This window comes from Pteropus alecto, unplaced genomic scaffold (genome assembly GCF_000325575.1).
Source record: "Pteropus alecto unplaced genomic scaffold, ASM32557v1 scaffold57, whole genome shotgun sequence".
Classification (NCBI taxonomy): domain Eukaryota; kingdom Metazoa; phylum Chordata; class Mammalia; order Chiroptera; family Pteropodidae; genus Pteropus; species Pteropus alecto.
Window position 1 is genome coordinate 6,617,050 of NW_006442508.1, and position 12,347 is coordinate 6,629,396.

A 12,347-nucleotide genomic window follows, 5' to 3' on the forward strand; every position below is an offset into this window, starting at 1 on the left:
ACTAAGGGCCAAAGTGTAGTCCTGCTAAGACCCTGTAAAGAATCATGGAAAGTATTCCTGGGACTACCCCAGCCTCACAGCCTCACTCCCTAATAAAGAGGAGGCTAGGGCACTCATCTATCAAGTCCCTGAGGTAGAATGTTGCCCCAAGGAGTATTAACTCCTCAGTACTTCTACACTACACCCATGTCCTGGCTGAGTTCCCAAGGAGAAAGCACTGATGTTAAAAAAAAAAAAATCCACACACACAGCAAGTGTTTAAGGTGAGATTGTATCCCCACGCAGAGACTATTCATCCATTAAAGATAAAATTATAATAAACCAACCAGATGTGACTCCAGGTACCAAAGGCACCTGCATCTGCTAAGTTATCCTATCCAACCTGTTAAATTTCTGATTCACTCTATATGACCAACCTATTTCATCTGGCCTGATTTTCTTTCTCCAGGCAATGCTGCTATAGTAACAATGAATTAATCTGAGATCTAAATGTTGAGTTTATCATAGTCAGTCATCTCTTCCCCTTAATTCTTCATTAATGCTCTTTTAAATGTACATATAGATAACTTCGCCATTAGGCCATAGCGCCTCTGAGTACACGAGTTATGTCTGAATCCATCTTTCCTTAATGACTCCAGCCACGTGCCACAGTGCCTTTAGCACAAGAGAAGCTCACTATAAAACATAAGTGTCACTGTTATGTTCTACTTCCTTGAAAGCAGAGACCATATCTATCTTTTTTTAAAACCTGCTGAAAGTATTGGAATATAGAACATTTTAACATTTCGGTATTAGTGGTAATATCTAAAGTATAAAGATACTAAAAAAGGCTTTATCAAATTTATATGTGCATTAAAACTGAAGATACATGCTTCAGTTATATTAATAGTGCTAAAAATATTGGATGCTCATTTAGGGATAATTTTTTTAATTACAGGTTTATAAAATGAAGATCAATAAAATTCTCAAATGAAGCATTTTTAAACAAAAATAAGCAAAGGCATAATAAATGGTTAAGTATTGTAAATGCAACAAAATATTTTGGGGAGATATGTTAATATAGATAAGGAGAAAAACTTACTGCTTGGTTTCTCTTCACTGAAGCAATACAAATTAAGCATGTCATAGCCCCTGCTTGAAAAGCTTCATTTAGATACTGTTTTGTTCGCTCTAATTCACATGTATCTCCATCTTGAAATTTAAAAGTTAAAAACCATGTTAAGCAACATCTGAAAATAACACAAACTCACTAATAGCACCACATTATGTGAGAACTGTCTAGCAGTATCAATTGCTCAAAGTATAGCTAAAAATTAGAAGTTTAAAAAAACAACCAGTGAGCTGGCTGAGCTGCCAAGGGGTCACAAGGTCCATGCATTAAATCTTATCTTTTTGATTCAAAAACAGTACCTTAACCCTCTCTCAGAGTGTACTTGCTTTTATTGCTGTTTGAGTCCTTAACAACTTTGGTGGGGGCAGAGCCATAGGCAAGAGCAAGAAGCTGTCAGGTAACAAGGGAAAGCATAAGTGAAAGGAACTGAAAGTCAGAGCTCAGCAGAGCCATTTAACCTAAATACAAGCATGTGTGTTTATCTGTTTGACACACAGCATATTCTTAATAAAGACTTGTTGAATGAAAAGATCCTGAGATCATCATAGTATAATAACCTTGTTTCATTGAATTATGTTCACTATTTCTGCTTAAAAAGGAAGCATGAACTTCTTAGGGAAAAAAAGTTATTAGACTATACTTTCTTTAAGCAATTATTGAGCATTTAGTTGCCAGGCACTGTACTATTAGTATTTCAGTAGGATTAAATGAGCTGTATTATCTTCATCTTAGAGAAAACTAAAGCACAGAACAATTAAGCAACTTCAGTATGACTCCAAAGTGAGCCCTCTTAACTGCTCTGCTAAGCTGCAGCATAGGGTTACTACAGGAAGGTCCAAGAAATAACAAGTAACAGCAAAATGAGAGGCAGAACTACCAAAAGCATACATGACACCAAAAGGGCAGTAATCTGAGTCACTTTAATGTAAGAAATAAAGCAACATGCCTTTAGTATAATAAAGATGGTTCAATACAGACTGACTGACAGCATAAGCTATCATAAGTATAGAACTTATGGCAATAAAATAGTTCAAAGCAAAATTTAAGTTACCAAAAAGAAAAATTAATAGGACATGTGGATAATTCTTTACTTTCTAAAATCATCTAAGTAAGCACAGAACTTACAAAAACTTGCTCTACCATAATATTTACAAATATAATTTAGGATGTTCAACAAAATATACATAACATTACTCTAAAAACGATAAAATATTATAAATTATTAGATAATTGCTTTATTGTAAATAAACACTGAAGTTTAAAGAGTATCCTTAAAATCAGACTTAATAATCATATTCGGTGTGCTTATTCGGTTTTTCAGCATAGCTGGCTTTAATAAATGTATAACATTTGAAATTTCACCTAATTTAACAGTTAACAGGTAAAACAATATGAAAACAAAATGAATTAGGTTTTAACAAAACAAAGATGAATCTTTTCTTTATAAGATTTATGCAAGATTTCTTTGAAAACTGTATTAAAGTTTGGCTGCAACAATAAAGTAAACTGCCCAAGATGTCACAGTAGATAGTATGGCATTTGAAGTCATGCATTTTAAAAAGATCACCCTAGCAACTGAAGGAAAATGAGGACAAGGAGGCCAAGGAGGCCAAGACTAAAAGCATAAAGTACCAGTTAAGAGGTGGTTATAGCAGATAAATCAAAAATGACCTAATGTATCTATATCTCAGTTTTCTCACCTTTAAAATAGAAATAAATAGCAATAGCTACCTCACAGTTATCATGTGGATTTAGTTCACATATTAAACAGCTGTAGGGGGCTGAATTATGGCAATGTTAGTGGATAGAAGAGGGGTGATTTAAGAAATTTAGGAAGTAAATTTAGGAAGTAAAATTCAGTAGGACTCGGTAACATTTAGATTGTGTTTCTTTTAAAAGTTGATGTTCATGTCAAGATTAAGAAGGAAAGAATGCTGTATTTGATGAGATGTCTGACATGGGCAGAGGAGAGGAGCGATAGTGAATGAAACGCACTCATGCCATGTATGTACCATCGTGGCTCCCAGGTTTCTGGCGTGGATGAGTGACTGGGAAAATTGTGGTGCTACTCATTGAGATAAAGAAAATAGGAGAAAAAATAAAGTATCTTTCAACATATGTTTGATGTGTCTATGGGCCAGCAAGAGAGAGATACCCATCAGGAAGCTGAACATGCAAGTCTGAAATTTGAGAGAAGAGTCATAAAAGCACAAAAGCTGTGCTAAGACAAAACAAATAAAGTTCTTTGGTAAAGTTCTGGTGCCCAATTCCCTAACATGAGATGAAAACCATCTTATTACCCTGGCATTTATTGTTCTTAAATCAAGTGATCAAATATCCTTACTTACACAAAGGAATAAGAATCAACATTTATGGATTTGACACAAAACAGCAAAGGAAAAACTGCCTTAATACGTTAAAAGCCATATTAAAAATGAATAAAACTTATGTTTCCTAAACACTAGAAAAAAATACTGAGTTACATCTCTGAGTTTCCTATTTAAAAAAAAAGTCATTCTCTATCTAGAATGTTTTAAGTGAGGTCCTCTTGAAGCAGAAAACTTCTTAAGGTTACTTTCTATGATGAAGTCCTCCAGAAGCAAGAAACCTCCGATCCTAAGGTTACTCTTTATCAACTTTTACCTGGCTGAGCCGAACTTCTTAGTCAAGCTTCCTAATCTTTAATTCCTTAGCAAATATGGTAAATTCCTTGGAAACCTACTTGATGATGTGTACCTATCCCCATGATGCCATCAGTATCATCGGTCAACTAATGGTAATACACGCAAAAATGTTTCTAATAACAACTTTAAGTATAAAATGTGGAAAGTGTAAAGCACTTACCTTTAAAATAATCTATTTTTACACTTAGTACCAAATCCTTCACAGTAGCATCACTTTGGCCCCTCTCATAAATGAATATGGCTTTAGAGTAACCCAAGTATAAACAACATATAATGTGATTATACACATTAAATCTAGGAAGACTTAGTTAAAAAAAAAAGTATGAAAGTCAAAAGTTGAAAGATATAAAGGAATAAAGCTGAGACATGAAACTGACTTCAAGACACATTTAATATGATGAAAAAGAAAAAAATGACGCATAGACTTAAAGGAGTAATCAAAGTCCTCAAGCCTAATCCAATCCTAACAAGAAACAACTTGACCCCACTCAGCTCGCAAGGAGATTTCACTTCCCCCTCCTAACTTCCTAACGAAATGCCAAATAGAATGCAGAGGAGAACTCCTAAGGCTGTGAGGGACACTACCATCCTATTTGCATTATAGAAAGATCAGTGTTATGTAACATATAATTCAAGCAGTAAAATGTATAAAAATCAACTCTACAACCCCACAATGTCCATTCTTAAGATGCAAAAACTATTCCATATAGAGTAAAAGTGTTTTTAAAAAGTCAGGGATATATTTTCATTAATATCAAATCAAAAAGTCCAAAATTAAAAGATCATACAGTACCTGTCTGAGTAGTGTAAGTTATAAATGTATTAGCAACTATTTCTCCTCGTTTTCCTTCAAAATCTTCATCTCCTTCTTCTTCAGAGGAAGAGCTAAAGTGTTCTTCAACAAGTTTTTTGGCCGCAGCTTGATTAGCCTTCTTGATTTCCTCAAATTTCCTTTGAGACATTAATTCCGCTTAAAAGAAAAAAAATGAGTTTCATTTCTGCAAAACAATCCCTTGAAATGCAAGGCATGATGTACTAATATATTATTTTAAAACACAGATTTAAAAATCACCTTTGGAGCATTCTATTTTATCATCGTCCATGAAAAAAAGTATTTTCAAATTTCTCGTCACACAACTAAAAGGAATACCACAATGAAAATTTGACTTTTGTTAAACATCCTGCTAAATGCAATGAATTGTTCTAGAAATTGAGTGACTAACAAATCAATTAAAATAAAGGTATGACAAAAATATCAAAAAAAAGGTAAACAATTTCAAGATAAGGACAGTAACAAAAATTAAAATTGGATGTTTAAAAAATAAATTGTATACAGTGATTTTTTAGGAGGTGGGATACATGCCCACTGGTAACACCCCAAATCAGCAGGAGGTGGGTGCTTTATTTAAACAACCCCCTTTCTCACTACAGCCCATCCTGGCCTGGCCAAACAATATTCCCTGTATTCCCACTGTTTATATAATGTGTTTTAGAAAGCTCAAGGACATTTTGCCTTTATTAAAATGTGGTCATGAGGGGAGGAAAAAAATGGCATAGATGATACTCTGTTCATCCCTCTGGCAACCAAATCAAAGTTGTGACGGAAACAAGGAGCAGCAGCAAGGAAAAATCACCTGGGACCTAGATGAACAAGCCATACAACTAGAGAGAAATCCAAGAAAGCATCCTGCAACAACAGAAGATAGGACAGGCAAGGATGCAGGGCTGCCCGGTCTCAAGTAGCTGGGTGAGACGGAGCGGCAGAAGCCTCTTAAAGGGGCCATGTCCATGAGCAGATTTTCATGGTGAGGGACCTTCTTGCTCTGAGCACCAGTGCCGAATCGGCTACTGTAGGGGCACCAGAGACTTACAGGGAAACACTGTCGGAGTGAGGGCCAAAGGGAGACTCGCCTCTGTATGGAAATGCCTGCGATATTCATTGTTCCCTGTTGAGCCTTCTCCACTCCCAGTGCACCAGACACAGCGCCACCATAGCCATGACATCATCAAACTGGATAACAGAGGTCTCTCAGCCAGAGGATTCCCTGAAACCCCGCCTCCCCCAATTGGCGGCCCCAACCAAGCCTCATCCAGGTATATCCTCAGCGAGTCAGGTGCTCTTTGCTGAGCAGCCCCTAGACTCACACTGGAGGCAGCTGGCCTCAGTTTCTGGTGTGGCTTTTTGAGGCAACTATAAGCACAGCATCTGTGGATTGCTTGCTGAATCTTAACAGGTGGCCCCAGAGGTGCTGAAGCTTGGGCTAAATTTGGCCGGCAGCTGAACCACTCTCAGGACTGCGCCACTGGACACCTACTTCACAAATCCACACTAATAAGACCAGGAAACTTAGGAGCTTTGCTTAGTACATAGACAGACACGGAAAGGCAGCCAAAATGAGAAGACAAAGAAGGAGAAACCATATGAGAGAACAGAACGGAGATCCAGAAATAATGGAGTCAAGTGATCTAACAGATGCAGAGTTCAAAACACTGGTTATAAAGATGTTCAATGAACTTTTGGGAAGTGAAGATAAATTCAGTAAGAACTTCAACAAAGATAAAAAACATAAAAATGGAAAGGGAAATTATAAAAGGGAATCAGTCTGAAATGAAGAACACATTATCTGAGATGAGAAGTGTATTAAATGGAATAAACAAAGGAATAAACAAAGTGAATAAAGAAAAGGATCAAATGCCCTATCTAGAGGATGGGAAAGCCAAGGGCATGCAATCAGAACGGCAAAAGATGCCAAGACTTTAATTTAAGGAAAATATGGGACACTATTAAGGCTCCAAATATCTTTCTGATTGGCGTAACTGAAGAAAATCAACATGTTCAACAGCTATTTGAAGAAATAATGATGGAAAACTTCCCTCACCTGGTGAAGGAAATAGACATAAATCCCCAGGAAGCTCAAAGAATTCCAAACATCAGGGATCCAAAGAGGTCCACACCAAGACACATCATAATTAAAATGCCAAAGGTTAAATACAAAGAAAGAATATTAAAAGCAGCAAGAGAAAAACAGATAATTACTTATAAGGGAACACCCATAATACTGGCAGCTGATTTCTCAAAAGAAACTATGCAGGATAGAAGGGCTTGGCAAAAAATATTTGACATGATGAAGACCCAGGATCTACAATCAAGGATACTTTATCCAGCAAAGCTATCATTTAGAGTTGAAGAACACATAAAGAGCTTCCCAGACAAAAATAAGCTAAAAGAATTTATCACCACCAAGCCAGTATTACAAGAAATGATGGAGAGACTTCTTTAAGAAGAAAACACATGTATCAAAAATAGGAATAAAGAATGGTAACAACTACATTCCTATCAATAAGTACCTTAAATAGAAAAGAATTAAGAGCTCCAACCAAAAGATAGAGTAGCTAAAAGGATAAGAAAACAAGACTCCTACATATGAAAAGGAAGGGGACGGAAAAAGATATTGTTTTGATGGACCTAGAAGGTATTTAAGTCAGACAGAGAAAGATAAACTATATGATTTTACTTATATGCGGAATCTAAGGAATAAAAAGAACAAACTAACCAAAAACAGAGTCACAAATATAATGGACTATTTGGTAACGGACAGAGGTGAGGGGGGCTGGGAGAATGGGGTGAAGGGTTAAAGAAGTACAAATTAGTAGCTGATGGATTGTCATGGGTTTGGGGAGCACGGTATAGGGAATGCAGTTAGCATTAATATGTTGGCTAGGTGGAGGGTCAGGGGAGGGAGGGAGCAATTGGGGGGATCGTTTTACAAACTATATAGATGTCTAACCAATGTACTGTATACTTGAAACTTATTTAAATAAATTTTTAAAAAATGTAGTCACAAAACAAATATATATAACATTAATCCACACAAAATGTTTCTAACAGAAAATATGCTTCGTATAACAACTTTATTCCAAAAAGAAATGCTAAATAAGTTTTGGATTAGTTCTTCCATTATTCTCTTTAGCACTGTCTGTACTTCTCATTGTGTTACTTGGTCAAATGCACCAAAAAAAAAAAAAAACCAATTAGATTACCTCATAGCACATTCCCAATGAGACTTCAAACTCCTCAAGACCAAAGACCATGGGAATTTTCTTCAAACACTAAGTGCTAATAAACTCCTATGGACAGCAACCATAGTTTAAGAAAGGAGTCACAAACTGAACTCATAAGTGCCCATACTGAGAGGATTTTAAGTTTACTAATTTAAAATTTTTAATTATTAATTTGGAATTTACTTTATGCTTGCAATTGATGAGCCACTACCAAAATAAGCTTTCTTATTTTAGGTGGCGAATTTGTACTTAATGATGTTTTATCTTTTATTTCCCCATGAAATGTTTTCCTTTTCTTGTTGCAGACAGTTTCATTGAGGAATATGTAGTATTTCAAGTAAAACTGGAGGAAAATGTACAGTGCCCATGTAAGAATCTTTGAATGTTATGAGAAAAGTTAATGGCTAGAAGATTTGACTCAAACTTGATATATAATAAGAGGTGACGAATGTCAATTATGGGAAATAAGCACTTAAATATATTTTTTAAAAGGCTGAATTAGAAAATAAAAACATTCATAACCTGATCAATTTATCCACCTAAGATTATCTTCAGGAAAGCTGACAAAGCAATCTTCCCATATATTATTTATTAGAGTCAAATCTCAATCATCCAGGTTAAGAATGCCTGCTTTTCTACTACCCGTAAAATCCAAGAAAGTTTACCAAAACTGTTCACAGATCTCCCAACTTGCTAACCTCACCATCACCATCATAAACTCAGAAACTGAAAGCTAAGAGAATACCGCCTAACTTTAAAATTAGCTTAGTGAGGAAAAGCACTCAGAAGCTCTATTTGCTCCTCCCCTCCAAAAAAAAATATATTCTGAAAAATACATTCCAAACACAAAAATAAAATTTCAGGGATTATTCCCATGGCCCCATGCACTCTTCCATAAGTAAGGACAATTTAGAATTGTGTGTATGAATACCCCGTACCTTTAAAATCAGCTTTGAGAAAAAACACTCTGAAGCTCCATTTCCTCTTCCCCAAAAAATATATTTTGAAAAACACATTCCAAACACAAAAATGAAATGATTTCAGGGATTATTCCTGTGGCCCCAAACACTCCACTACTAAAGCCAACTTAAGAGTCGTGTGTATGCTCTCAGGCTCCACTAAAACACAGCCTTGGACATTGACATGCTAGAGGAGGACACACCAGACACATCCAGGAAAGGACATGAAATTTACGACTAGGAACTGAGAAAAGTACCACAAGCTAAAGTGCTTCCAGGATATAGACAAATGAAGTTAGTAAACTAAAGCAATCAGGTAAAGATGGCAAATGACAATTAGCTCCAGAAGTAGGAGACACATTGGGAAATGGAGTCTCTAAGCCCAAGCTTGGGATTTCTGCTACTCGGTCCAAGTGACTGTTGCCACACACAAAGGGACTAAAGCCACATATATTATTTTACAAGAAAAGCTGTTTACCAGATTTTTAAAAGAAAAGAAAAAACAAAAACGATGAGAACCAATTTCGATTTAAAGTATCTGCTAACAGAACCAAACCACCGTATAGGCTAAATCAGACCCCCGGGCCACAATTTGCAACTTTCGGTCTAGGGATTCAGTAGGCAGAGTGAGGAGAAGAACACTGGACAAAGAAGTAAGAAAGATTAATATTAATTAAAATTAAAATTAAAGATTAAAAAAATAAGATAAAATTAAGATGGGAATCTGCCTAGAATGCCGAAAAGAGTAGCTGCCCGAAAGGTTTGAGAGGTGGGGCCAATAATAAACTCTCGAAGGAAAAGAAAAGAAGTGAATGAGAGCAAAGGCAGAGACAGTTCTGACGAGTAAGTGCCTTAGCAGCCTTCCAGGTGAGACGGAGGTCGGAAGCCAACTTCACCACTGGCTACGGAAGTCTGCGGTGCTTCAGATCCCGCGGGGCTGCGCTACCTGCAGCCGCAGCGGTCGCGGCTCCACCGGGGCTGCAGCCAGGACCACCAGCGCCCACCGACCCCTTCTCTCGCCCTCCTCCGGCGCCGCGGAGATGGATTCCATTTCCTGAGGAGGGGGCCGCAGTGGGCCGTCCTCGGGCTCGGCCTCGGCCACCGGCCACCTGACGCCAGGAAGCTTCCATCTGTGCAGAGGGAAAAAAAAAAAAAAAAGAGTGGAAGGAGAGTGAGTGCAGAGGCGCCGAGGCGGGGAAAACGCGGGCAGTCGGGGGAAGCCGGTGTGAGGGGCCGAATGAGAGGGGTCTCCGCAGGGCGGGGACAAGATTTGAAAAGGTCGCGGCCCTGTCTCTCCCCGAGGGCGCGTCCCTGCTATACCCGGGCTTTGGAGATGGACCGAGGAGGGAAGAGGGCTAGGCAGAGAAATGGACTGCGGGACAAGGAGCATCCAGCACCGGATAGTGAGCGCGGGAGAAAAGGAAAGCACCTCCTCCGCCTCTGAGGGAGCGCGGTGAGGGGAGAGATACCGACTGACCTCTTGGCTCCGGGAAACCAACTGCAGTGGTGGACCCCCAGAAAAGCTACGTCTCCTTACCGACGGTGCCTGCCCCCGACGACTACAACTCCCAGAAGCACCCGTCCACGGGCCGCAGAACGCGTGGCATCACTGGCCGCTTCCTTATCCGGGAGTGTCAGGAGTGGGCAGAGGGGGAGCGGTTGGGGAGGGAGCTCTGGGCGCGTGCGCCGATTGAGCTAGGCCTTCGGGAACTACAATTCCCGGCATGCTCTCGGTCCCTGGGGAGGTCGACGTCCAGAGAGGGACAAGGTGGAGAGGTGTGTCGGCCCGGAGACGTTCTTTACCCTAGAGGATGGTGCTGCTTCTGCGCAGCTGTCTAAATGCATGTGGGTATCAGCATACTGTCGGTGTGTCTGTAATTGACTGCCGTCCATGTTTAGCCTTGCCTTTGGGCTATTATCTGGCAGAAAACTTTTCTTACTGACGTTTAAAAACACTTAAAATGAAAACAGTCTGTGTCAGGGAAGAGGGCGGGAAAACAGGGAATGTTGCTGCCTTCTGAATTGCTAAAGCGATGTAGAGGATAAATCTAACACCTATTATAATAGTCTTTTATAATTTGTAATATGCTTTTCCTGAGCAGGCCGATTTTACCTTCGCAACAGCTCTCTAAATTAGATTTTGTTAAGGAAAGTAGTTGAAAGCCAGGACCTATATCTTCTGACTTTGCTGAGTTTTCCAAGAAGAGATAGATAGATTAGATAGATAGATTTCAAAAATGTGGGGGTCTGTCTGGGATTGAGAAATATATTGATTGTTGTTTGGGACTACGGAGCATATGTAAGTTAGAACACATTTTCAGAAACTACCTTTACTGATATTTTTACTTTGAAATTTCAGATATTTGGAGTAAACAAGAGTTCTTTGTGGTAATCAAAACAGAACCCAAGAAATATATGAAGAAGATAAAGATATAATTAAAGATTATAAAGACTGAAAAAAGTACAGTTATAATTAATTTTAATTCTTAAAAGAAGATGCTACACGAATAGCTAAAAACAGAAGACTGACAATACTAAGTGTTGACAATAATGGAAAACTGGAACTCTCATACTTACTGATGGGAATGGAAATTGGTTCAAACACTTTCAAAAATGTTCTGCATTATCTATTAACGCTAACCATGGACTTACTTCTAAAGCACTATGACCAAGCAACTCTATTTCTGGATATATCCCTAAAAGAAATGAGTGCATAGCTCCACAAAAGCTCACGCTTATAGCAGCTTTGTTCATAACAGCCAAAAACTAGAAACAACTCTCATGTCCATTAACAGAATATAAAATTAATTATGGTATATACATGTAAAGGAATACTACTCAAAAAAAAAAAAACTGATGCACGTAGCAAGATTGGTGAACCTCAAAGATATGTTAAACAAAGGGGGCCAGACACAACAGAGTAGTTACTTTTGGTTCCAATTTCGTGAGTTCTCAAACAAGTAATAGAAGCCAAATTGGTGCTTACCTCTGGTGGGAGTGGGAGGATTTTAACAGGAAAGAAGTATGAGATAGCCATCCTCCTGAATGATGGAAAAATTCTATATGGATTTGGGTAGTAGTTTCACTTGTATGTACATATGTAAAAAAAAATCATATATTTATGATTTGTACCATTTACTATATGATACACCTCAATTTTTAAAATAATTATAAAATAGATATAGGAAAAATAATATATCTGAGCACTTTTATTGTCTAGCCATTTGAAAAATGTGATTTAATTGTATTAATTTGTCCATTACTGGCATATCTTAGTATGGATTCTTTTCACCGGTGTATCCATACATAGCTCCCCAAATACATTTATCCTTAACAAATATACCTATACTTAGGTAAATACAGTGCCAGTTATCAATTTATTGCCCCTCAGCTTCAATTCACCCTTCAATATATGCTCTGTGATAATGGACAGAATTCCTTTAAGCATCTCCACAGAGAGCACCAGATTAAGTTCTCTCAGCAGAGGGCACTGGAGAGACATTGCAGGAGGGAAGGTATTCTCCCTTATTT

General features: G+C 38.0%; 1 protein-coding gene across 2 annotated transcripts in view; it reads right to left on the bottom strand.

Moving 5' to 3' along the window:
• The window catches only part of NFXL1 (nuclear transcription factor, X-box binding like 1), a 51,962-nt gene extending 41,488 nt beyond the window's left edge, over positions 1-10,474 (bottom strand). Inside the window, exons 1-4 of one of the 2 annotated variants that reach the window (XM_025040273.1) lie at positions 10,354-10,474; positions 9,763-9,946; positions 4,589-4,765; positions 1,082-1,191 (exon numbers count right to left, since the gene is read on the bottom strand). In XM_025040273.1, coding sequence (XP_024896041.1) covers positions 1,082-1,191; positions 4,589-4,765; positions 9,763-9,946 — 471 coding nt within the window. In that variant the 5' untranslated portion in view covers positions 10,354-10,474. Of the gene's footprint in view, positions 1-1,081; positions 1,192-4,588; positions 4,766-9,762; positions 9,947-10,293 lie in introns of both variants that reach the window. The other variant, XM_015597604.2, reaches the window with a different exon arrangement.
• Between the last annotated feature and the right edge of the window lie 1,873 nt (positions 10,475-12,347).